General features: G+C 28.4%; 3 protein-coding genes across 3 annotated transcripts; 1 reads left to right on the forward strand and 2 right to left on the reverse strand.

Moving 5' to 3' along the window:
• Window positions 1-8,974: 8,974 nt before the first annotated feature.
• Phum_PHUM009080 (G1/S-specific cyclin-D2, putative) lies at window positions 8,975-17,912 on the reverse strand (the record flags this gene model as incomplete). The annotated part of the gene is made up of 4 exons (XM_002422680.1): window positions 8,975-9,021; window positions 9,115-9,271; window positions 14,155-14,370; window positions 17,706-17,912. 4 exons carry the CDS (start codon window positions 17,910-17,912, stop codon window positions 8,975-8,977), a joined length of 627 nt encoding a protein of 208 aa, XP_002422725.1.
• Window positions 17,913-21,565: 3,653 nt separating this feature from the next.
• On the reverse strand, window positions 21,566-24,739 carry Phum_PHUM009090 (GRB2-associated-binding protein, putative; the record flags this gene model as incomplete). The annotated part of the gene is made up of 9 exons (XM_002422681.1): window positions 21,566-21,805; window positions 21,890-22,074; window positions 22,157-22,381; window positions 22,452-23,284; window positions 23,344-23,476; window positions 23,614-23,766; window positions 23,895-24,039; window positions 24,202-24,330; window positions 24,662-24,739. 9 exons carry the CDS (start codon window positions 24,737-24,739, stop codon window positions 21,566-21,568), a joined length of 2,121 nt encoding a protein of 706 aa, XP_002422726.1.
• A 393-nt stretch (window positions 24,740-25,132) lies between these two features.
• On the forward strand, window positions 25,133-25,806 carry Phum_PHUM009100 (cyclin H, putative; the record flags this gene model as incomplete). Its single annotated transcript, XM_002422682.1, has 3 exons — window positions 25,133-25,249; window positions 25,345-25,541; window positions 25,656-25,806. Coding segments are annotated over 3 exons (465 nt in total), but the record flags the coding sequence as incomplete, so codon positions are not given.

The following is a 25,806-nucleotide window of genomic DNA, read 5'->3' on the forward strand; positions in this document are numbered from 1 at the left end:
AATTCATGGATTTTTTTTTTTTTTTTTTTTTTTTCTTTAGACTGAGAGGATGAGGGCAAATACGTCGCACGAACACATCGCACATCTCTCAAGTCTGTCTGTAAAACCTTCTTTTTGAAAAGAAGAATCACGAAACAGGATTCAATAATAATAATAAGTCGTCTCAAGAAAACTACTTTTCTATTCTTTTCTTCGAATTAGTTTCTTCTGTTAACTTTGCATTTTACAAGTCAGTAGTAGCGAACCTACAACGTCAGCCTGTATACTATTCACCTTCCACGCAATTATAACGGAAAAATTATTTTAAAAAAAAAACGTTAAAATTACACAAATTTGAATACAATCGTTTAAAACTTATTTGAATAAGTGTAAAAAAAAAAAAAAAAAAGACAAAATTTAAGGTATTTAAAAAAAAAAAAAAAAAACCTTAATAACTCTTGGGGCGCCATGTTTAGACCGTTTAAAAATCGGTCAACAATTTTTTCCTTGCCACGGTACACACGTACGTACTCTGACACCATATGACGCTGTCTAGGGAAAAAATAATAATAATAATAATAATACTAATAAAAAATTAACTTCACAAGTTAAACCTAGGTACGTATGTAACCCCCTTACAAAAAAAAAAAATTATTATTTCGTGGCAGGTGAAATGAAATGTTCTTTATTTTTTTTAAAAAGGAAATAACATATGGAGACGTTTTTCTTTCTAAAAACTAAATTTCTCGAACTGAAATTTTCATGGTCAAGCGTAAATTTATTATTATTATTATTATTATGTTCGTCATCCACCCGTTGGAAAAACAAGAGAGACACCAACCAATTTAAAATGTCTGTGTGAATTTTTATGACGCGTTCACAATTCCAAGGAGAAAACAAAAAAAAAGTCACCTCGAGGGAACCGGTCGAACGTCATCAAGTGTCATCGAATAATCGACCGAGTGTCACGGATGCGAATCGACAGGAGAAGGAGGACTCTCGTTTTAGAAAAATTTCACTTTACTCCGTCGATTCCGTTCGGTTGCTTCGAACGGGAATCGGGATCAAGTGGGAAGAGGAAAAAATGGGGTACACACGGTAAGACACGACGACGGTGCAAATTCCCAGACGTTGCTCAATAAACGTTTAAGACCTTTCACGTGACCGAGGTCATGAATTCGAGAAGTAGAAAAAGAAAAAAGAGAGAGAGAGAGAGAGAGAGAGAGAGAGAGACGAAAACAGGGACTAAAATCGTCTGCAAGCGTATATAAACTCTTAAGCCCCTCTTTTCCTTTCTTCCTTCCAAAAAAATAATTTCGTTAACCTTTTATGTAAAACCAACCCTACTACCAGCCTTACCCGTGAAACAAACACAAAAAAATGGTAAAAAAAAAAAAAAGGCCGTTAGAAGAGAACCCCAAATCCCAAAATCCTTCAACCTTTTTCCTTTTTCCTTCCTTCCTTCCTTTCTTCCTCTTTTCCCCAACGATTAGAAAAAGAAAAACTTTCATCTTACCAATAAAATGTTTTCTTTTCCAAACCGATCGACCGCCATATTTAAAATCCGAGAAAATCTAAACAGAAAACAAAAAATTCCATCTCTCTCTCTCTCTCTCTCTCTCACACACACACAAAAATAAAACCCAACACCTAACGATAAAAACATTTTCCCTCCTCCCCTCCTGCTCCCCCCCCAAAAAAAAAATCAAAATTAATAAAAAAAATATTTAAAAAATTGATAAGTAATTTATCGCAATCAAAACTACATAAATTGATGATATAAATATTTAAATATTACATAAAATTAAATTCCGGAGTATTTCCAATGGTACGCGCACACCACCACCACCATCCATCCATCCATCAATAGCTTTATCATTGAAAAAATAATAATAATAATAATAATAATAATAATAATAATAATAATAATTGATAAGAAATTTTTTTTTTTTTTATTTATCATACGTAATCGTAAGTAACCGATTAAACTTTTTTTTTTCAAACAGGTAAATCTCAAATGAGAGCAACGTTTAAATAAAAAAAAAAATGAAAAAATCAACAAAGGTAAAGTTTTTGAAATGATCAATAAAGGCACGGCCGCGGTTGTTATGCAAATAATAATTATTAAGTGTGTGCGAGAGAGAGAGAGAGAGAAAATGACTACGAATATTATACTTTTTTCCTTCTTTTTCCCTTTTCCATCCTCCTCCTCCCCCCCACTATCCCAACTACCCTTACTTACACTCCCCACAAAAAAATCATCATTATTATTCGAAAATCAAAATGATTTGTTTTGTTTGTTTTTGAAAACAATAATAATAATAATAATAACCGTTGTTTTTTATATATAATAAACATCTTAAACGACGTGTTATCAGTTAACGTTTGTTTGTTAGGGTTGACCGTAGACCGTATCAGTCGTCTTTGGTAAAAAAAAAAAAAAAAAAGGGTCGCAGAAGAATTTTTTTTTTTTTAAAGGTTAAGAGGGACTCATCGTCTGACCCTATAGTCTAAAAAAAAAAAAAATCCTTACGACAGACAGAACGAAACATTAAAGAAATAATAAAAATTAAGGGGGGAGGGGGGGGGCTGGTGGAGAAGCAACCCGTTTGAATTTTTTTTTTTTTTTTTTACATAATTACATCATTTATTTTTAATTTACAAAAAAAAAAAAAATTTCCTTTTCGTTTATAAATCACCTGCAATGAATTTAAAACCTATTTTTATTATTATTATTATTATTATTATTATTATTATTTCACCGGATGTTCTTTGACGCCGCAGACAAATCGGACGATCGATGACAAATAAATTTTTTTATTTATTTTTCTAAAGAATTATTATAAATAACTTATTTGCGCAACACAATACAAAGAGTTACGAGAGAGAGAGAGAGAGAGAGAGAGAGAGAGAGAGAGAAAAGAAAAATGATGAATCGTTTTTTTTTGTCAAAATCTTTAGTTTTCAACCCCCTCACCCTCACCCTCCCCCCATTTAGGTTTCACAAATAAATAGGGTTTGAAAATAATAATGGCAGAATACAATTTAAGGTTTTTTTTAACACCATCTCTCTCTCTCTCTCTCTCTTTTTGTGTGTGCTCATCGTAAGATAAGAAGAAGAAGAAGAAGAAGGAAAAAAAAAAATTTCAAATCAGGTTCTTATGACTCATTGAATAATGTCTTTTGAAAAAAAATTCTACTACCTAACCCACGTGCCGGTCGCGTGCCTTGATTGCCAAGAATGAGAGAGATAGAGAAACCTGACTTCGAATTATGATTCCATTATTCTCGACCTTTTTTTCTTTTCTTTTCTTTTCTTCTTTTTCGCATTGTGCGTACCTTGAATTTATACAATTTTTACGACACACACACACATACGCACACCCGGTGTGGGGGTTGATGATGTAACCCCTGCACAATTTTTTTTTTTTTTTTTCATTGTCTCGCTTTTCAACGTTCGTCGTGTTCTTCTTTTTGGGGGGAGAGGAGGAGGAGGAGGGGAACAATCAATCGATCCATAAAAAGAAAAAAAAAATTTATTAAAAAAAAAAAAAACTTGAGCACGAGTACCAACAAAATTAATGAAGGGAAGAAAAAAAAAAAAAAAAAAAAAGTAGAAAAACTACCATGTGTGTCCCGTTTGAAAAACAATGTATAGAGATAGATAAAACAATAAGGCCGTAAACGAAAGACGACGACGAGGACGAATACATTGGCAATCACTTGACTATATACTAATGTTAATCTTATGTACTTTTATTAAATAGTTTTTTTTTTTTTTTTTTAAATTTTCTACGAGTATCAGTTGGTGGATGAAGTTTTAAAATTCCCCCCCCCCTACATATGCTCCCGTGGTAATTACGATTTGATACGTAACAAAAAAAAAATTTCGACTAAAAGGTAAAGATGTACATCGTCGATAAAAACCTTATTATTATTATTATTATTATTATTAATTTTTTTCTTATCCTTCTTCGTTTGGGTTCATTTGAATGAAAGAAACGAACGACGAACTCAACGACTTTCTTTCTACCTTTTCCTGCCTGTCTATTTCATGAGAGGAAAAAGGGGGGGGGGAAAATTTTTGTACGGAAAAACAAAAACAAACAAAAAAAAAAAAACATTTCCTGACTTTTTTTTTCCTGTTGGTTCCTACCCGAACCCACGTGTGTCATTTCACACGTGAGACGTTGTCGTAAAAAAAAAAAAAAAAAAAAAAAAAAACACGTGAATAAAAAAAATAATAATAATAATGTCGGTGGAAAAAGTTTTATTTACTATTAAACTTTTTTCAAACTCAAATTCCAAACAGGATAATACCGGAAATGGGGGATACGGGTCCGGCGCGCTCGATTTTGTTTTTCAATTTTTGACTTTTCACTTTTCAGCTTGAGTCGAATGAAAACATACAATCTCTCTCTCTCTCTCTCTTTCGTTCTCTTTCTCTCTCACTCTCTCGACAATAGATTTTTAGTATAGTTAAATAATCTTAATAAAAAAAAAAAAAATAAAAAAAATTTTCCCCAAACCAATAAATACAATTTCGATACGCCTTACAATCACATGATCCAGGTGTTAAAAAAAAAAAAAAAAAAAATTTTTTTTTATACCTTAATTGTTAAAAACCTCATTTAGTCAGTGGACATGGCACAACACTACCCATTTCCCTATAAAGTGTGACTACGGTTTAAAGGAAACAAAAAGGTTTTTCCCTAACCAAACCATAACATTTTTCCCTTCCTTTCACCTTTTCACATTAATTTTAATAAGGTACGACGCACACGCACGCACACACGCACAATCAAAAAAATGCCTTAATTTATATATCGCGTTTTAAAAATTAATGTCGAACACATTTGACGCGCGTTACAAATTTTTAACATTTTCCTATAAAAAAAAAAAATCCGTTCGATGAATAAAAAAAAAAAAACAAAAAGGTAACGGTAGTAGTTACCTGAACAAAATCCCAAAAGGGAACAAACTCAAATATTATGTACCTTTCGAAGGGAAAAGGGAAGGGAAAAAGGAAGAGAAGGTAAGGGATAACCCAAAATTGAATTCAATTCGGTTTGATACAATAGTTACTCTCTCAGCTTTTCATTTTGTTTATACCATAAATAAATAATAATAATAATAATAAAAAAAACTTGTCGTCTGCTATTCAAGACGTACAGGCGCGCAGGCACACTATTGATTCTTCATGACTCGTGCTCCAGCAGCAGCTGAGATATTTGAACAAGTCTCTTTGATTTCATTTTTTTTTTTTTTTTTTTTTTTTTTTTGACAACAATACGCACACACACACACACACACACACACACGACGCACGATGATGCTTTTTATATTTTGCACCTTGAATTATCTACATTTGTGTGGATCATCCCGCTCCCCCCCCCACCCCGTCCGTCCGTCCGTCCGAATCGAAACGAAAAATTATAACTTCGCACCCGTCTTCCATTTGCAAAAATCATTTTCGTCCAATTTAATTCAAATACGATTTTTTAGATTTGTCTAAATTTTTATTTATGTCTTTAACATGTAAATAATTTGTGTCGTCATCCAGGTGATAGAAGACTCTGGAAATCATATATATATCTCTTACATCATTTCCAAAATGAGGAGAAAAACAAAAAAACAAAAAAAATGCTGGTACGATTACAAACGCAGCTTTTCGAATGGGATAAAATGGGATCCCGTTTATTATTATTATTATTATTATTATTATTAATTGACTCTAAATGTAAAATATAAAATTACGCACACGCGTAAAAGAAAATGAAAAAAAATGAAAAATGAAGAAAACGCAAAATCAAACATTTTGGCTGAGACAGGCAAATAAATGTCATCAAATCATTATTATTATTATTATTATTATTATTATTATTATTATTATTATTATTATATCAGATGATTCTACTTAAGCAATTATCACAAAATAGTAGGAAGGTACGTAGGTAGGTAGGTAGGTAGGTAGGTGTCAGGTTACCGCAAATATTATAATAATAATAATAAAGCCATAGAAAACAAAAAGAAAGAAAGAGAAAAGTTTTGCATTGTAAAGCAAAACAACAATAAAGAAAGAAAAAAAAGTTTTTTAACGTTTTCATAATTTTCAATTTATAATTAATTTAATAAGTAAATAATTTATTACTCATTTGGAGCCTGAAAAAATTATACCTGAAAAATTGCAGTTGCTCTTTTTTAATAATAATGATATTAATTAAACCTAATGAAAAGTAAGCAATGAAGCGCGAAAAAAAAAAAAAAAAAAGATTAACATCGCGGAGCGTATTTCGTATAATCACAAAGTGGCACGAGTCAGCACCCGTAAAACTCGTAGAGGGGATGACGGCATACATATATATAATGTGTAACACCCTCCTCTCTCGGTTCCCTATACTGAGCATATTGAAACAAACAACCACGCAGCTGTTTGTTCCTGCTGTACAAATAAAGAAATAAAAAAATTATATTTTTTAAGCAAGGGGGAATCCTCACTTACTACTACTACTACTACCACCACTACTACTACCTATACCTTCCAATACTACGTTATATATTTATACAATTGACCTAATGACAAAGGTTACTTTTCTTGATAAAAAATAATAATAATAATAATATTCAAGTGCACATGTCTTTTTGCTTTGTGTGTGTGTGTGTGTTGTTATGAAATTCCACGATGCAACTTTTTTTCTCTCTCCCGATAGATAAAAAAAATTTCATATGAAAAAAATAAATAAAAAAAGAAACGTGGCACAAATTCTTTGTGCCACGTTTCTTTTTTTTTCTAGAATAAAATCGAACAAAATCGTTTCTTTTTTTTATCGATTGAATTACGTGAAACTGGTGAAAAATTAACACAAATGGAATTTAATAAGTAATGGCATACTCGAAAAAAAAACGACAAACAATTAATCATAATCTATTACTACCACCGGGGGTGGGGGGGGAGGAAACGAACGCTACCGAGGGGCTCAACGCATCTGGCATAGCAAAAACACCATCACATTATCTTAATAACAGGTTGATTATAATTGATAGGTTTGTTTCGATTGCCGATATTGATTTATCGATTTCGTCAAATTTTCTTCTGCTTTCTATTTAATTTTTTAAACTTAAAACAAAAAAATTTGAATAAAATGTCTCGGGGGGGGGAGGGGAAGGGAGAAACGATTAACTGATCGTAAAGTTTTACTTTAACTTTTAAAAAAGGTAAAAAGTGTAGAAAAAAAAAACAAAAGTGAACAATCGAATTCCAGGTGCACGAACCGCGTGCCTAAAATCTATACATTAAATAAACCTACACAATACCTTCGGGGCTCATCGTATTAACGAAAAAAAAAAAAAATCATTTAATTTCTGACAAATCAATTTAAAAAAAAAAAAAAACACGATTTTACTTTTACCCGAATCGAACACACACACCCCTATCGATACCTAAAATTCCTTTTCTCTCTCTCTCTCTCTTTCTCTCCTTTTTCAACGTATCCTCTATTTAAAAAAAAAAAAATAATAATAATTAAAACAATTCTTTAATAAAAAATTAAAAATCATGTCGAATCATTATTTAAAGGCGAACAGGTTGGAGGATGACACGCCCCCTCTCTCCTCGCTACCCTTAACCATAACAAACATCATCATCATTATCATCTTACGATAACAACTCACGCTCACAATAGTAAAAATAATAATAATAATAATAATAATAATAATAATAAACTTTCAACGGCGCCTAAAACGTTCGCGTCCGCCAAACATATTTCATTGAAAAAAAAATTAAAATGGAAAATCATCGGAAAATTTATTTACGATGTCAAAAAAAAAAAGAAAATCAGGTGAAAATTTTCCTCAAATTGTTTACTTTTTCTTTTGTTTTGTTTTGTCTTTTTTTTTACACTTTTCGAGAATTTTTCGAAAACGATATTAATCTGTCGTAAAATCATTTAAATTAAAACAAAAGGGGGCCATATTTGTTTATTTTTATTATTATTATTTTTTTTTTTTAATAAATATTCGGTGATTCAGCAAAGGGGAGAAACCTTGAAAAAAAAATATAAAATAAAAATATAAACGAGGGATTTCCTTTTTAAATGCGTTGATGATTTCAACATACAAAATACATTTTTTTTTTTTTTTTTTTTTTTTAAAACGATATTATTATTATTATTATTATTATTATTAAAGGATGTTTGAGGTTAAGATGAAACAAAGGTTTAATAATCGACAATGTCGTTCCCCCCCGTCCCCCGTTCCTTCTTTCCTTCTTCCGGCAATAAAAACAAATAAGGTAAAATACATATTAACCTTAAACTCGTACGAGGGGTTTCCTGATTATGTATTTGCCATCGTTAAAAAATGGATAATCGAAAAATCCCGATTAAAGGTGAAAACCCCCCCCCCCGCCCCGATTTTCAAGTTTAACCCCGTTTACTTCAATTTTTAATTTTCATTAAAAATCACCCGATTTTAATATCAAAAAAAGAAATGATGCCTTATTGCAAATTGTGGCGGATAAAATACCTCGAAAAAAAAAAAAAAAAAAAAAAAAAAAGAGCTGCTGCTGCTACTACCCTAAACAAATCTATTGTTTGCCGTGAAATACATATTATTATTATTATTATTCACTAAATGAAGTGATTGCAGCTGTACAGAAATAAAATAAAAAAAAAAATAAGAGAGCCAACCAATCCTAGGATGGTATTATTTCGAATTTGATAATTGCAGCTGTCACACACACACACAAAAAAACTACCCTTGAAATCCATCATGTACAAAAATCTGGATTTTACCGACGTAACCGGGAGTTCTACTATCCCTCCTATCCCTTTTTTTTTTTTTTATTATCAGTGACATTCCTTTTCTTTTCATGATAATTAGGTCAGGACCCACCAAAAAAAAAAAAAAAATGTTTACTAACGAGGCAGATCATCACTATTATTATTATTATTATTATTATTATAATAGTACAACAAAAACAATAATTGGTTACATTTTAGTGACGAGTAATAAAAACAATGAAAACTCCGACACGTAATTTTCCTATTTGAAAAGAATAAGAAAAAAGAGAGAGAGAGAGAAAAGGGTTGGGTACGTTCGAAACGTTCGTAAATGATAATAATAATTTTTTCTTACCTGTATAACAAATGCCGACTAGGGTGGATGCGTGCCTTCTTATTAACGGATTTTCCGTTCCCCAAGAAACTCTGTCGATGATGTGATCGATGTAATCGAAACCAGTCACGGCAGCTACGTTCCATTGAAGTTTCGAAAGTATTAAAAGTTCCCAATCCTGAACAAAAATTACGAAAAAAAAAAAAATTAAAAATTAAAAATTTAAATTAAAAAAAAAAAAACATTGAATGTCAAGTGCAGGTGCCGGGGACTATAAAAATTATTTCGTATATTAAATAATTAATGCAATTTTGAAAAAGAAGTTTTTTTTTTTTTTTCACGTCACGGGAAATGAATATCTCGGAAGTGTATTCAAAGAGTCATCTTGAGTTAAGTAATTCATGGCCGAGAAAAGTGAACCGAACACAAAAAAAAAAAAAAGTTAAACTGGGGGCTAAGCTATAAACCGCACACGACATTTTCGTAACGGGAACGTAAAAAAAAATTTGAATGCCGTCACGGGAACTGAACATCCTCGGAAGTATATACCTAGAGTCATCTTGAGGAAGAAGGTTCCTCCTCGCAACAACAACAACAACAACAACAAGTTGTGAATGATACATTGATAATTATTATTTAGCAGTCGATGTAATTAATAGCATTCAAATATAAACTACCCTAATAATGAATGATTCCAGATTATAGTTTTCGTGCCGCAATAGATACGCACGAATCATCTTTCTCAGCAAGGGTTGATAAATATAATAAAAAAATAGGTAAATTGCAAACACATGGAGGGGGTTTCGATGTAAACGTAAAATGCGACATTTTTTTTTTTTTCGATGACAGTTGTCGCAATACAATAATACAATTGAAATTTTTCCGATAATCTGGAAAAATATTTCCATAAACTGAAGAAAAACGTCAGGAAAACTGGAAATTTTTTTTTTTTTTGTGATTACGAGAGAGTTATAATTAATTTTAATAAGGTATTTTAAGCGAATGACAGACGTTCGTTTCCTTTCCCAAGTCAAAAACCATGAAAGTCCTCAGCAGAAAAACCGTGAAAAATTATTGCGCATCTGCTTTTGAATTTATTTATTTATTTTTTTTTTTTTCACGAAAAAATTTCTTCGCCATTGCCACCACCGCCACCGCAAATTTATTACATCATAAAATACACTTTAAAATTTTTTATTATCTTTATAATCATCATTATTATCATCATCATGCATCATCTGCGAGCATTAATTACCTCTCGTACGAGCAATTATACTCATTTTTTTTTTTTTTTTTGTTATTTTATGCGTGATCCGAACGTGATCATTTTATTTTACCGGATGCCACGACACAATAATATTCATGTGTGACAATTTTTATGGTAACGAAAACCCTAAAAAAAAAAAAAAAAAAAAAAAACAACCAATATTTATTTCCTGGAGCACGAACGTACGAAAATAAACGTAATGAAATAATTGTAGCCATTTTTTTTTTTTTCCAAAAAGGAAAACCGTTATCGACGACGACTCAATTTTATTTTTTATTTTTTTTTTCTTCTCCAGTTGACATTTACGACGACCGGTGCCAAAATTTACTTTTCTACGCATTTTCGTTTCAATTACATACACACTAACCGGAAAATTCTTATTGACGATACCCTTTTATTTCCGGTACCATCATCACGATGTTCCTTCGAAGAACAAAAAAGAAAAAAAAAAAAATTTTATTTTCGTCTTGAATAAATTTCACGGGTTAAATTTATTTAAACGGAATCAAAAGAACAAACGACAAAACTACTTAACCTTTTAACATGTAAACCTTATAATCAAACATAAAAATATATAAAAAACTTGCATTACAGGAAGTTGTACGAACAACGACAACAACAACAACAATAACAACAACTACAAATGTAATAATTTATTAACAAAAAAAAAAAAAAATTAAACTGAATTAAGCGCCATTTCTATTTACACGCCTATTTTCAAACATAAAAGAAACTTTTTTTAAAATGTATATAATTTTAAAATAACAAAAAAAAAAAAAAAACTGCGAAAAAAATTATATAGGAAAATTTATCATCATTATTATTATTTTAAATAATTATACGCTTGAAAATACGAACCGTGGATATTTTTTTATTTTTTTTCGGCGTAAAAAAAAGGAAATGACTTATCGAATAACTGCAAAGTCTCACCCTTATCAAACACAATACAAGGGGGTTGATATTAAAAAAAAAATTTTTTTTTTAAACCGAGACGATAATTAATGATCGCATAAAACTTCCGACCGGGGGGAGGGGGGGGGAGCGGATACGTATATGCGTTTACATTACTGAAACGTAAATTAAAAACATAAATACCGGGAAAAAAAAAAAAAAAAAAAACGAAAAGCTTTTTTTTTTTACAAGGGGTTGATTAATCTTTTTTACACCACACGTAACCATTGAATTCGAGATGAAAAAGAGAGAGAAGAAAGAGAAGAAAGAAAGAAAAACAAATTATAATCTTTTATTTAAACCCATTTACCCATAATTAGTAAATGTGACGACAAAAAAAAAAAAAAAAAGGCGATCGTAAAAAATAATAATAATAATAATAATAATAATAATAATAATAATAATAATAAACGAGAGAGAATAGGGAGGTATTGTCGCACGTTAAAAAAAAATTTTTTCACCTATCGTATACAATCAAGACGACGACCATGATGATTTTACGTATGTGTCGAACATAATGAAAATTTTTTTCCGGTAATGATCGTCAAGTAAAAGAAAAGAAAAGACAAACGACGAAACGAGCAGAAGCAGGCTAATAATTCTTACATTTGATCATTTGCTGCGAAGCAGGTGGAAAACAACAACAACAACAACGACGATGAGAGCTACAAAAAACTTTACACGCTATTAACCTACAACAGACTAATGGCTCACGCTGTCATTTTTCCAAAGTAAAAATTTTCATTTTCTCTCATGTCATAAACACAAGAGAAGCATGAAACACAAGACTGAGTTTTTAGGTTCAGTGAAGATAGATCGACCAAATCTATAAGACAGACTGCTGTCGAAAGGTGATCGCAGGTGAAAGGATATTCGAAAATACAATAAATAATAATCATGCGACGTTTTTACTAAAATTCCGAAGGTGGTAAAGTATAAGACGCACACACACACACACACACACACATACCCACCCACACACACATACACACACACGCACACACACACACACACAATTTCGTAAGGAAAAACTTATCGAACAACAAATTGTGACAAACAAGATTCTTTAAGTTTGTTTCAGTCATGTTTTTCCCTCATTTATATAAAAACGGGGGGGAAAAATTGGGAAAAACAAATTTAAAATAAAATTTTTTCAATTGAGGCTAATTTAATAATTGTCAGAATTTTACTATGAATGACACGGTCACGAGCTGAAAAAGGAAATTGAAAAAAAAAAAAAAAAAAAAAAAAATTCATAAAAATTGTGACCAAGACACATCCTTTACAAAACGAAGGAAAATTAGTCATCTCATACTTGACTTAAGGAATTACCAATCGTACAAATATACTGCTACTACTTCACCACCACCACCACTAAATTACTTGAGGAATCAGGGTTGATGGTTGGTTTAATTTCTTTGAATAAAAAAGAATAATAAAAGAAAAAATAAAAGAAACTCATCAACAAAATTTCTTTCCTTCTTCGGGTTGTTTCCGAAGGAAAAATAATTAATGATAATAATTGAAAGACATCGTCGTTTTTTTTTTTTTTCGAAATGAACACGCATACCCACGCACACGCACACAAAAATCGTCCATTTTTTTTACATACTCGCGACATTCATTCTTCCCTTTCTAACCCGAATTTTTCATTATTAGCAGCCATCGCCGACATTTTTTTTTTCTTTCTCTCTCTCAAATTGTTACATAAAATATATTGCAAAAAAATTTTTATTTTTTTCTTCCTTTGTAACCGAGAATAATAATACAAAATGTATTTTTTTGGGTTACAAAACTTTTGTACAAAATCAAAGTGTTTGTATACAGTTCGGAGGGGTTCTAGAAAAGAGAAAAAAAAATCACCTGGCATTACCTTTACTAATATTGACAAAATACGTTTAAAAAAAAAAAAAAAAAAAAAAAGTTTATTTTAATGCATTTGAAACGCATTTAAAATTTAATCCAGTTTTTAAAAAAAACTTTTTTTGCTTTTTTTTTTTTTTTTTTTTTTCGTAAAAGTTACGGAGTTAAAATCGAAAGATATTGTAAATGTTTTTTTTTTTTTTTTTTTTTTTTGCAATCAAATCCGCGGGTAAATTTTAATGAGAAACCGATTCAATATCGACAGACAAACAAACAGACAGACAGACGGACAAACGGACAAAAACAAACAAACAAAACAAAACAAAACGAAAAAAAAGGGAAAATGTCTTGAATATCCTCCTCAGGCGATGGAATCATAAAAACTGACATACACACACACATTAAATTGATGCCGCATCCTGCCGTCTAACATTTATCAAAATCATCAAAAACTTCTTACTTCCTAATCAAATTATTATTATTATTAACATCATTATTATTATTATTATTATTTCTTTTACCAAAAAGTAAATTCCGGTTGTCGATTCTTTTGTTTTCATTCTTACCTTTTGTACTAAAAAAAAAAAAAAAAAAAAGAAAACCTTATACCACCTATTCTCATCCCGTTGAAAAAATAAATGGTTTGTAAAAAAAAAAAAAAAACATGTCGTAAGACAACAATCGTCATGCAATCAACAATTTTCGGGGGTGTGGGGGTGGGGGGGTGTGAGTGTGTATTTTTCAAAATGAAAAGCGTGCAAGCGAAACTATTTTATTAATTTTTTTTTTTTTTTTTTTTTTTTTGTTCTTTCACTACAACTTTCACGATTCGTTTACCCTTACACGACGTAAAGCGACTGAATCCAAGAATGAATGAATGAATGAATGAATGAACGAACGGACGATCTCCTTTCCCTCCCTCCCCCCCATCACGACTCCAAAACGGAAAATAAGGTTCAAGATTGTAAATTTTCCCTTACCTTCATTTCCTGCGGCGTTATGCTGTGATCCGCGTAAAAGCACAAAGTTTCCATGCTAACGTATTGACACTGTCTAATTTTCGATGCTACCATTATGCACACGGATGCGGCCAATTGCAAATGTTTTTTATTTATGCAAAAATTACATAAAAATCGATCTAAATAATTTACAGCTAAGGGAAATACTTGTTTTTCGACGCCTAGTTCCTCGCATACCTGGAAAATAAAAACACATATATATGTATACATACACTCGATAAAAAAAAAAAAGTATTAATAATAATGATAATACAAGAACAATATCAAACTCGTCTCGATATAATCTAATATCTAGGTTAGTCGAATTTTGTAAAGTCTGGGTCACCTTATTATTTTTTTTTTTTTTTTTTTTTTTTGCATCAGAGTAGTGTTCATTTACAATTTTCTCGAACAAAATCGAAAAAAAAAAAAAATTGTTTTGTTAAATGAGAACAAAGCCGACAAAATATAGATCATCAAGGTGAAAATATATATATATATATATAAGTGCATACACGCGTGCCCGTATGTAACCAACGTATGAATATCCGATTCAAAACGTTCGATTTCCTCCCCCCCCCTTCTGAATCTTCATAAATAAAAACAAAACTAAAAAAAAAAAAAAAAAAAATGCGGATTCAAAAGTGGTTTCAAATTATTAATACGAAAATTATCATCATCATCATCATTTACATCATTTACATCATTCGCCAATTTTTTTTTTTTTTTTTTTTCTCAACAAACTCATTGGCACCTGCAATTTCAAGGAATGAAACCTGAAGCAATAGGCTTCATTCATTTTCAATGATGCACACACACACACGCACGCACGCACGCACGCATATATTTATATATGTGTGTATGGTTATCGTGCGTAAGTGCGTGTGTGCGTGCGTGCGTGCGAGGGGTTTTAAGGCCACACACGGAAAAGAGTTAAAAACGAGATAAAAATGGGTGGAAAAATGAAAGAGAAATAAAAATCTCTCGAATTATGATAAACTTCGACACGCGATTCATCTGATTCGTTTAAACTGTCTCGGTCTTAATTTTCTTCTTTCTTCTTCTTCTTCTTCTTTTTGTTCAGAACAAACGAATGTTAAGTCAAAAAAAAAAAATAATAATAATAATAAATAAATAAATAAATAATTATTTTTTAAACCCATAAGCAAAACAAAAAAAAAAGGAAAAGAAAACGGATTTATTGAACGAGACGAGCCTTATTGAAAAACAAAAAAAAAAAAAAAAAAAAAAAAACAAATTCCTTTTTATTATTATTATTATTTTTCATAAGACATCCTTTCGAACGAGAGAAGGAAGAAAAAAAAAAAAAAAAAAAAAAACAGTCCGACATTTTTATTTTCTAAGAATTTATAACGGTTAAAAAAAAATAAAAAATAAAAATAAAAAAAATAAACGATTGCTTATTTAGCAAATTTTACTTATTATTTTTATTTTTTTTTTTTTGTCAAGATAAGAGAACAAAATTTTCTTTTTTAAAACTGGAAATGAATTTAATTATTATTATTATTATTTCTTCAACTAACAAACATTGACAACAAACAAACAAACAAAAAAAAATTTTTTTGCTTTTTTTTTCTTTTTCCCAACACAAACTTTTTGTAAAGAAATCTTTAAAAAAAAAAAAAAAAAATCGTTTAAACGCATTTTATTTCAAACGTGGCTTTAAAAAATTTTTGCTGAAATTTTAAAAAATCGTGGAACCAACAAAAAATAATAATAAAAATTTAAATTAAATTTATTAAATTAATTTAAAAATTAATAAATTGCCTACGAGGGATATACTGCACAGTATATAGATAATTCCACGAAGAAAACATTTTCGCTATCAAATTACACGACGTTAAATAAATTTTTTTCATTAAAAAAAAAAAAAAAGCATTACGGGGACATATCCATTAAATTTCATTTCTAAAACCACGTGAAAAAAAAAAAAGAAACAAATCATCAACCCCTCATTTCTGTCGTCTATCACACTTCATCCTACCACTTGATAATTCATTTTTTTTGGTCCTCCTCTCTCTCTCTCTCTCTCTCTCTCTCTCTCTCTCTCTCTCTCTCTCTCTAGTACAACAACAACAACAACAACAACCTGCATTTTACAAAATATGTGATAAGCCAAACAGCAAGCAGTGATAGTAATGATAGCAACAGCAGCAGAAGACAAGTAAATACAATTCCAAAACGAATTGAATTTCCAGAGAAGGAGAAGAGACTACACGCAAAGAAAACTCGAATGTTTTGAATAATTTTCAGGCATTTAGGCACGTTAGGTAATCATCGTCGTACCTTCTTATCTCCTCATCGTATTATTTATTAAACGTTATCACTTATTATTATAATTAATTAATTTTATTCAACCATCCATCCATCCATCCATCCATTCGATCTCACTCTAATCATCTGTTATTGTTATATTGTTATTTTCATTTTCGTTTTTCTTTTCTTTTTATAAATATTGTCAACACTTCCTCTCACCCAAAGAAATCCTTTCAAGATAAAAAATACATACAAACGAATATATGGATCGTGCAAAAAGAGAAAAAAAGATCGGAAACGGATATGCAAAACGAATAAATTTGAATTGAATTTTTTTTTAAAACCCAAAATTAAAGGGCGTGAAAACCGTTTTTTTTTTTTTCGTTTTTTTATCTCTTTATGATGTTTTCTCACACGTTAGAACACGATTAACATAATTTTTAATTAATTATAAAACAATAACAAAACCTACATTCTTTCCACATTTTTTTCTTTTGGAATTTTACCGGACGCCATATTAAATATTTTTGGTGCTGACAAATGCCAGTTGATGAATTGATTAAATAAAAAATTCATTGTTCGAAATGAAATTATTATCAAAAATATCCAGAACGTTTGTAATCAGCAAAAAACAGTATCTGGAACATTCGAGATCTTAGAAAACGATTTTATAAATCGCGAAAAATAAAAATTTTTGAAAAAAAAAAAAAAAAAAAACCGTTGGTCACATGCCCATATATGGTAACGATTTCGAACATTTGAATTCCGCGACGAAGAATAAAATTAACGATCGATCGATGGATGTAACGGACAAAAAAATTATTTTTGACGAATTTGAAATATTCGAAACGAGTTTAAACTTGTAAAATATTTTAAAAATCTTTTCGAAACAAAAATGTTTCGATTTCATTTGTTCAAATTTATCCAAATATTAATAATAAATTGTCAAAACCGTTGAAAAAAAAAAATTCGATTATTGCGCGACAAAAATTTTTAACGGTTGAAATTATTATTTGTCGACGTTCGTTTTTCGAAAAAAATAATAATAATAATAATAATTTAACGATGACATTTTTTATAAATATTAAATTTGTAACTTTCACTATCGCAAAATTAATTTAATTATATATAAAATGATCGTTAAAATATAATTTCGAATTAAAAATTTTCGAACGTTATTCATTAAGTGTAAAAATTTTCCCGGCATTTTAACATTACAAGCAGAAAGCTTTGAAGCTTTTTTTTATGTGACTTACCTCCAGCATCCACGTTGATACAATTTTTCTCATAAATGGTTTTATATCCGTTTGAACATTTGAAAAATAATCACATGATGGTATATATTGTTTTTCCAAGTTCAATAAATTATTTATAACGCGAAAATCGCTGAATATAACCGGATCCTTTTCGGTTTTTCTTAAATCCGGTTGAAGTCTTTCGCAACAGAACAAATCGGTAGCCATTTTTTTGCAAATAAAAAAAAAACTTATTATACTTAATTTAACTTAATTTAATTTAATTTAATTAAAAAAAAAAAAAAGAAAACACGATTTTCGATTGTTTAAAAAAAAAAAAAAAAATTTTCAATCTCGAAACCGATACATTTTTTTCTATATATATCGAAAGATTAAAAAAAAAAAAAAACTTGAATGAAAAAAAAAAAAAATGACAAACAATCAACTAGTCACTCGGCCTGCGTTCAACGCAATAATGTACCGGTAAGTTGTTACAGCACGCTCAAATGTTTTCGAGACAGTGCTGCCACTTATTGAAACAGAAAAAACATTCAAAACTTTTTTCAAACATGAAAATTGTGTTTTGTATGTTTAACTTACGAGTTCGATCATCACCTTATATTTTTTTTCAATGCAATTATTTTAATTACGTTAAATAGATATGCACATGATCCATTAATTTCCAATCAGGTTAAATAATTAAAAAAAATTTTTTTTTTCTTTTTTCTTAATTTTATTAAATTTCTTCTTCTAAAATATATTTAATGTAAAAATTTACAAAAATTAATTACGTAATATTACTTAATTATTACCTCCACCCCCACCCCCACCCCCGAAAAAAATAAATAAATAAATTTGTTGAGATACCAAAATGATTTATTATTCATATATACCTACCTCCATTTTTGAAATTTTTTATTAAATATCTTAAAATTTAATTTTCTTACTTATGGATGTTATTAATTATTAATTAATAATAATAATAATAATCAATAGATTAATAAACATTCGTTTAAAAATCATTTAATAAAAAAAAAAAATTACATGTGTATATCCCAACATTATTGAGTTTTATTTATAATAAATGAATAATTAATAAAATTTAAAACTTTAAAAATAATAATAATAATAATATAAAATCAATAAACGTTTAAAAAAGTAATAATAATAATGATGATAATAAATCACAAATTAAAATAATATGGCAGTAAAAACATTTTTTTTTTTTAAAAAAAATTATATATAATACAATACAATACAAAAACAATTTCAACACAAATTTTTTTTAAAAATAATAATAATAATAATAATAATAAATTGTAATTAATAATAATAATAATAATAATAAATTGTAATTAATAATAATAATAATAATAATAAAATTTAATAATTTAACAAAATAAAAGGCAAGAAAAAATAAAATTTAAAGTATAAAAATAATATATATATATGTACAAAATTGAAAATTTTCTAAACATACAATTAATAAAGTAAAAAAATTTGTTTATTTTATTATAATATTATTAATAAATTCAATTTATTATTATTATTATTTATTTATTTATAGTTAACAATAATAATAATAATAATAATTGATTGTAATAATAATAATAATAAAAACAAAATCAAAATATATATATTTTTTCCTCTTTTTCTCTCTTTCTTTCTTTCTTTTAGTTGTTAACTTTATTTATTTATTTATTTATTATAAACAATATCAACATAAAAATAATTTAAATAAAACAAATTGTATATAGACATGATAATGATGATGATGATAATGATGATACATTTATTCAATTTATATAAATAACACAAAATGGACATCTCAACATTTAAACCGTTTTTAATTTTTTGTCTTGTTGTTGTAATTTTTATTATATGCTTTCATAATACACAAAAAAGCAAAAAAAAAAAAAAAAATTTACTATTTAAGCAAAAACAATTATTATTATTATTATTATTATTATTATTATTAATTAAATATATAAAAAATTTTTTAAACAATCAATACATGAAATTTATTCAAAACTTTTTTTCTCTCTTTCTAATAAAGAAGAAATCATGAGCCTAATTATTCAATAAAAACCTTTTTCTTCCAAATAATAATAATAATAATAATAATAATAATATCATTCATTACATTAAGAAATAATATAATATGAAATATTTAACCTGAATATTTTAAATTTTAAAAAACAAAATTTAGATAATATAAATTATATATTTACATATCAACGTTTCCATTAAAATCAATCAATCAATCAATCAATCAATATCCTTTTTACATTTTTAACAAAACAGTCTTAACATATAACAAACAACGTAGAAAAAAACACGGGCTTTATTATTATTATTATTATTATTATTTAGAGCAAACAAAATGGGATATGTTACAATAATAATTTTTATTTAAGACAAAAAAATTTGAGTTTCATCATGGCACTCCTTAAACAATAATAATAATAAATTTTTTGTTCAGCTTATATAAAATCTTCCAAACTAACAAATACCCCCTCCATCTTCCCCTCCCCCCAAAAAAAACAAAGAGAAAAAAAATATAAATAAAATAATAAAAAAAAACGACGGATTTTTACAAATATTTGCGTTTATTTTTCACCCGTTATTATTATCATCAACACACGTAACTTTTTAATTATTATTATTATTATTATTATCGAATGAGCCCGATTCACTATTATTATTATTATTATTATTATTTTGCCAAAAGAAAAAAAAAAAAAGAAAAAAATTTGACATTTATCATAAATATTTTTTTTTTTTTTTTTGTTTTTAATAAATATAAATATAAAATTTAAAACTTTTTTCATTATTATTATTATTGCATCTACTAAAAAAAAAATAATATTAAAATTATTATTATTATTATTATTATTATTAACATTATCAAATAAAATGTTTTCTTTCTCTTATTTATTTTAAAATGTAAAATTTAAATTTTTTTTTTTATTATTTATATATACAAATTTGCAACGAATGAAAGCCACTAATAATAATAATAATAATAATAATAATAATAATAATAATAATAATAATAATAATAATAAATATTTAAATTGTGCAATCATCATATTAACCACTAATAATTACAAATCATTTTATTATTATTATTATCATAGCATAATTTACATTTTTTTTTTTTTTTTTAAATAAAATTGGAACTGAATTAATAATAACGGTAACGTATATATACTAATAAAAAAAATTTTATTTGAGTATTTATTTATTTATTTATTTATTTAAATCGAATTTTGACTCGATTGATGATTATTTAATAAGTGTTATGTATATATATCCTACACCGCTAACATTTTTTTTATTATTTTTTTTTTTATTTAAACTAAAATCGAAATAGCGTCATGGAAAAACTACTACTACTAGTAGTAATAGTAGTAGTAATAATTATTATTATTATAAAATAAATTAAATAACTTTAATAAAAATTTATGTAACGCTGAAATTTCTCTTTAAAAAAAATTAGGATTTAATTGATCCCTTTTTCCTTTCTCTCTCTTTTATTAAAATTTTTTTTTTTTTACATGAAATAATTATTATTATTATTATTATTGTTTTTTTTTTACTACTAAAAAATTGACAAAATTTTATGTTAACATCAAAACGATTTTTAATTAAGCTCATTATATAAAAAAAATTTTTTTTAACTAATTTAAATTCCTTATTTTGGCAATAAATGTACATTTTAATATATATATGACGTAAGCGATTAAACGGAAGTAAATGAGCAAATTCGTAATTTATTATTATTATTATTATTATTATTAATTACCGTTAAAACTGCTGAAACGCGTCAATCGACGAATCTTTTCCCTTTTTCAAATGGTCTCCGAAACAACTCTCCGTCATTCCGCGGGCAATTTATTTCTTTCTTCTTCCACTTCCTGTCGCGTTCTATTGAACGCTTCCGTTTTGAGAAAATCAACGGTTTTATATACGGTCGCGGTGGGTTCCGCAGTTTGAGCAGCGTTCGTCGTATTCGTGTTGTTCACATCCGAATCCAAATCCAAATCGATGTACTGGATTTCTGTGAATTTTTTACCGGCAGGAATATAACGGTTATTGGAACTTTCGAAATAATAAATCTGAAATCGAAAAATTATTCAAAATTTAGAAAAAAAATTATGAAATTTAAAATTTAAAAATCGATTAAGTTATTTTGCAGGTACCGGTTCGTTATCTGGAGATTTTCTATGGTCATCTTCCGAACCGGAATATTCAGATCTGGTCCTATCGTTTCTTAGATTATTAGGAAGAGTTGATGATGATCCCTGTTGCGGTACGGGACTCGGTCCAGCTCTCACCCTTCGCAAGCTTAAATTACCCTCCGGTGGTTTGCTCAATTTTATAGCTCCTGTTTATACAATTAAAAGTGGGAATTAAAATTTGTTTTTAAATAAAAGTAAAATTTGTAAAAAAATTTTAAATAAACTCACCGTCGGATGGAAGCTTTTTAGGTTTTAATGTTCGGTCGATACTTGGTGGACCGTTGACGCCGAGTTCGACCGACGTGCCTGACGTATAAGGCCCTCCAGGAGATGTTTCTTTGGGGATAAGGCCGGTAAAAGAACCACCTGGAGAAGGTTCATTAGAAACTCCAGATTCTGAAGTTTTTCTTGTCGGTTTCAATTCTCGATTAACGGCCGGAGGAGTTGAAATATCTTTAATGAATTTCAAAAACGTAAATAAACTTCAAGGTATCGAACAATGTTAAAGAAATAAATGTTATACCTGTTTTTAAAGGGCTGGGTAAATTAGAATAAACGACACCGGAACCTGATCCTTCGGATCTCGGTGATGTTGGCTCGCCGGGAATCGTTTCCGTTTGCGAATTATTAGATTGCACTTCGGCAAAATCATAAATGAAAACGTTTCCTTTTTCAGAGGGTGCCGCGTTTAAATAGTTATGCCTATTAGAGGATCTTCCTCCGGGAGTTGTTTCTTCGTTATGAACCTGATGAGACCTTGGAATATCGTACATTTCATCCACGATGGGATTTTCATCTTGCGACGGTACTGAAGTTTTGATCGTGTCCGAAGCCTTCGTATCAGACTTATCTAAATTTAAATAAGAGTGAAGATTTTCTTGAACGACTAAATGAGACGGTTTCGGAGGTCTAGGAGGAGCAACTGGACGTCTTAAACTGGATGTGTCAGGTTGAGCTCTTTGTTTTATAGCACGATTTAAACTGTTCGTTACGATCGGAAGTTTCGAGTCGACAATGGTGAGTTTTCCAAAACGCTGAACGACACTCCAAGATCCTATTTCGCCCGGGGAAAAATAAGCTTCTTCCGATATTTCAGAATTGTTTGGAAATGTATCCCAATTAGGTACGGGTACGCCCGACGACCAATTCGCTGGACTCCATTCACTTTTATCCAGAACGATTTTTCTCGGACTATCGTACACGTCGGGCGACATAGTTTCGGATAATTTTAAATCGGGAGGACGATTTTCTAAATTTCTATGCTTAGCCATTTTTTTCGCAGACTCGATATTCGTAATTTTCCCATTGTTTACCGAATCTTCTTGTTTAGCCGGAAAATTAGTTAAAATATTTTTCCTCGTATAAAGAATTTAAACGATCCACTGATGTTTCGCCATGGACATAACTAATGTTACCGATTTATTATTATCACATTTGAAATATCATCATCGCAAACAGTTTGTTTAATTGTGTTCAATTTATTTTGTCTTACTGATTGAGCTTGATACAAATCTTTTAATGCAACTTTATTACTACCATTGCTTGATCCTGTAAGTATTTGTTTAGATATTATGTTATTGAAGTCCAACATTCCTGAAATTAAATTTTTTTTTTTTACTTTTATTTTAAAAGCAAAAAAAATTATTGAATATCCAAATGAAACGAATTTAAACAATTTTACTAACCTACTGGAGTGTTTAATGGTTTACCACTAATACATTCACTTATAGGAATGTAAGGACCAGAAACTGTGCTAGTAGGTGAAAGAGATGGTGATTCAGGTTCTCCCGTGTCATTAGGAGTTAATAACGATTCATTACTTTCTTCGTTAAATTCGACTGCTAAAAAATTATTAAGAGAAAAATTATTTTTAAAAACATCAAGTTCGAAATAAGTAAATAAATAAATAAGTGATAAATAAATAAATAAAAAAATTTACAAGTATCATCAGTAGCAGATTTTAAACCACAAACTTGGCAAACACAATCAACCCATTTGTTCATATCAGTTTCAGAATCTGCTGCCAAATAATATATTCTTTTCGGAGTTTTAACATCAAACATATGAGGATAATTTTGTTTACTGTTTTCAAATTTTAAACCGACATCAACCTAAAAAATAAGAAAAATCATAAATAATAATTTTTTATATAACTGCTAATTTTTTTTTTTCAAATTTTAAATATCAAAAAATTATTAAATAAATAAGTCACAACTGTAAATTCGAAATATAAAAAAAATTTACAAGTTATAAAATTTAAATTAGACAAATACCTGTTCACATTGATCCAGATCTATTGTACCTTTCAGTTTTCTACAATTTCTATCTGTGTAATATTGTAAAAAAAATTGTCCAGGAAGTTCCCCTGAATGCCTAAGTACAAACCATCTTCTCCTCCATCTCTGAAAAATACAAATTTTACAATAAATAATAATAATAATAAATAAATGAGACTTTGAAATAATAAACTTGTAATTATAAAAGCAAATGTAATTATTATTAACAAATTTTTAAGTGTCGTCGGTAAAAAATAAGTCAAAAGTTTAAATATGTGAGGGGTAGTTTCAAAATAACATGAATAAATAAAAAAAATTGAAAAATCAAAATAAATCTGGAAAAATGCCTAATTTTCACCTCCCTGGCCTGTCATTAGGATTCCAAGACGTGCCTATGACTAATACGATTCAAAACAAAAAAAAATTCATTTTATTATTATAGTAAATAATTACTTACCGCCTTCCAAATTCGCTTGGAAGGTGGAGATTTTGTTAGCCATCCTTCGTATACAATTTCATTATTACTACCAGACATTTTATTTACAAAATAACGAAGGATAAGTAAATTTTTTTAAATTACTTATTTTTTGTGCCCTCTCACAACCGCCATGTTTAACATTTGATTAATTTTTGAAAACTTAACAGTATTATTTTAACTTCGTTACTTTGGCAACACTGATATCTGATTGTAAATCGTTAAACCATAGAAGTAAACTTCTTTAAAATACATACCTAAAGTTTGAAATTTTTTAAATCAAAAATTTCTGATGATTAAAAAAACCTTTATTCATTTTAAAATTTTAACTGCAATTGAAAACTGAATTGAAAAAATACTTATTTGGTTTACTTATTTATTGTCAAAATCTGTTTAATTTTAATTATTTTATAAATTACTTACTAATTTTTTTTTTAAGCATTGTCAGTCGTTATGTATCCCGTAAGCTCACAAAAAAAAAATTGGACTTTTTCTGATGAATTAGAAATAGAAAAGTTGAGAAAAGGGGCCAATGAAAGATTTATTGAGAAATTTGGAAGAGGGAAAACGGTAATTAATTCCATTGCTTTATTTTTCTTCGAACTCTAAAGTATAACAAAAAAAAAATTGAAAATACTTTAACATATATTTTTATTTTGGTTCAGGAAGATGAAAAAAAATCATTCTTTTTAACTCCTGAGGAAGAATTAATTTTACTTAAGGGCTCTGAATTGTTATTACGAGAATTTTGTAGAAAGTTTTCACCACCAATGCCTAAAAGTGTTATCGGAACTTCTTACCATTATTTTAAAAGATTTTACATAAATAATTCAGTCATGGATTATCATCCGAAAGAAATATTGTGAGTGTGGATGCTTCTTCTTATCGATTTAATAACTAAAAATTCTTCTTCTTAAATTAATAACTAAAGTATTAATTTTGGATACTAAACATATAAAAAATCTACTTATTTTAGAGTCACATGTGTTTATTTATCATGTAAAGTTGAAGAATTTAATATTTCCATAGCTCAATTTGTTTCAAATATAAAAGGTGATAGAGAAAAAGCTGCAGAAATAATATTAAATAATGAATTGCTTTTAATGCAACAATTAAATTATTACTTA

Source organism: Pediculus humanus, genomic scaffold (genome assembly GCF_000006295.1).
Source record: "Pediculus humanus corporis 1103172107368 genomic scaffold, whole genome shotgun sequence".
Lineage (NCBI taxonomy): Eukaryota > Metazoa > Arthropoda > Insecta > Psocodea > Pediculidae > Pediculus > Pediculus humanus.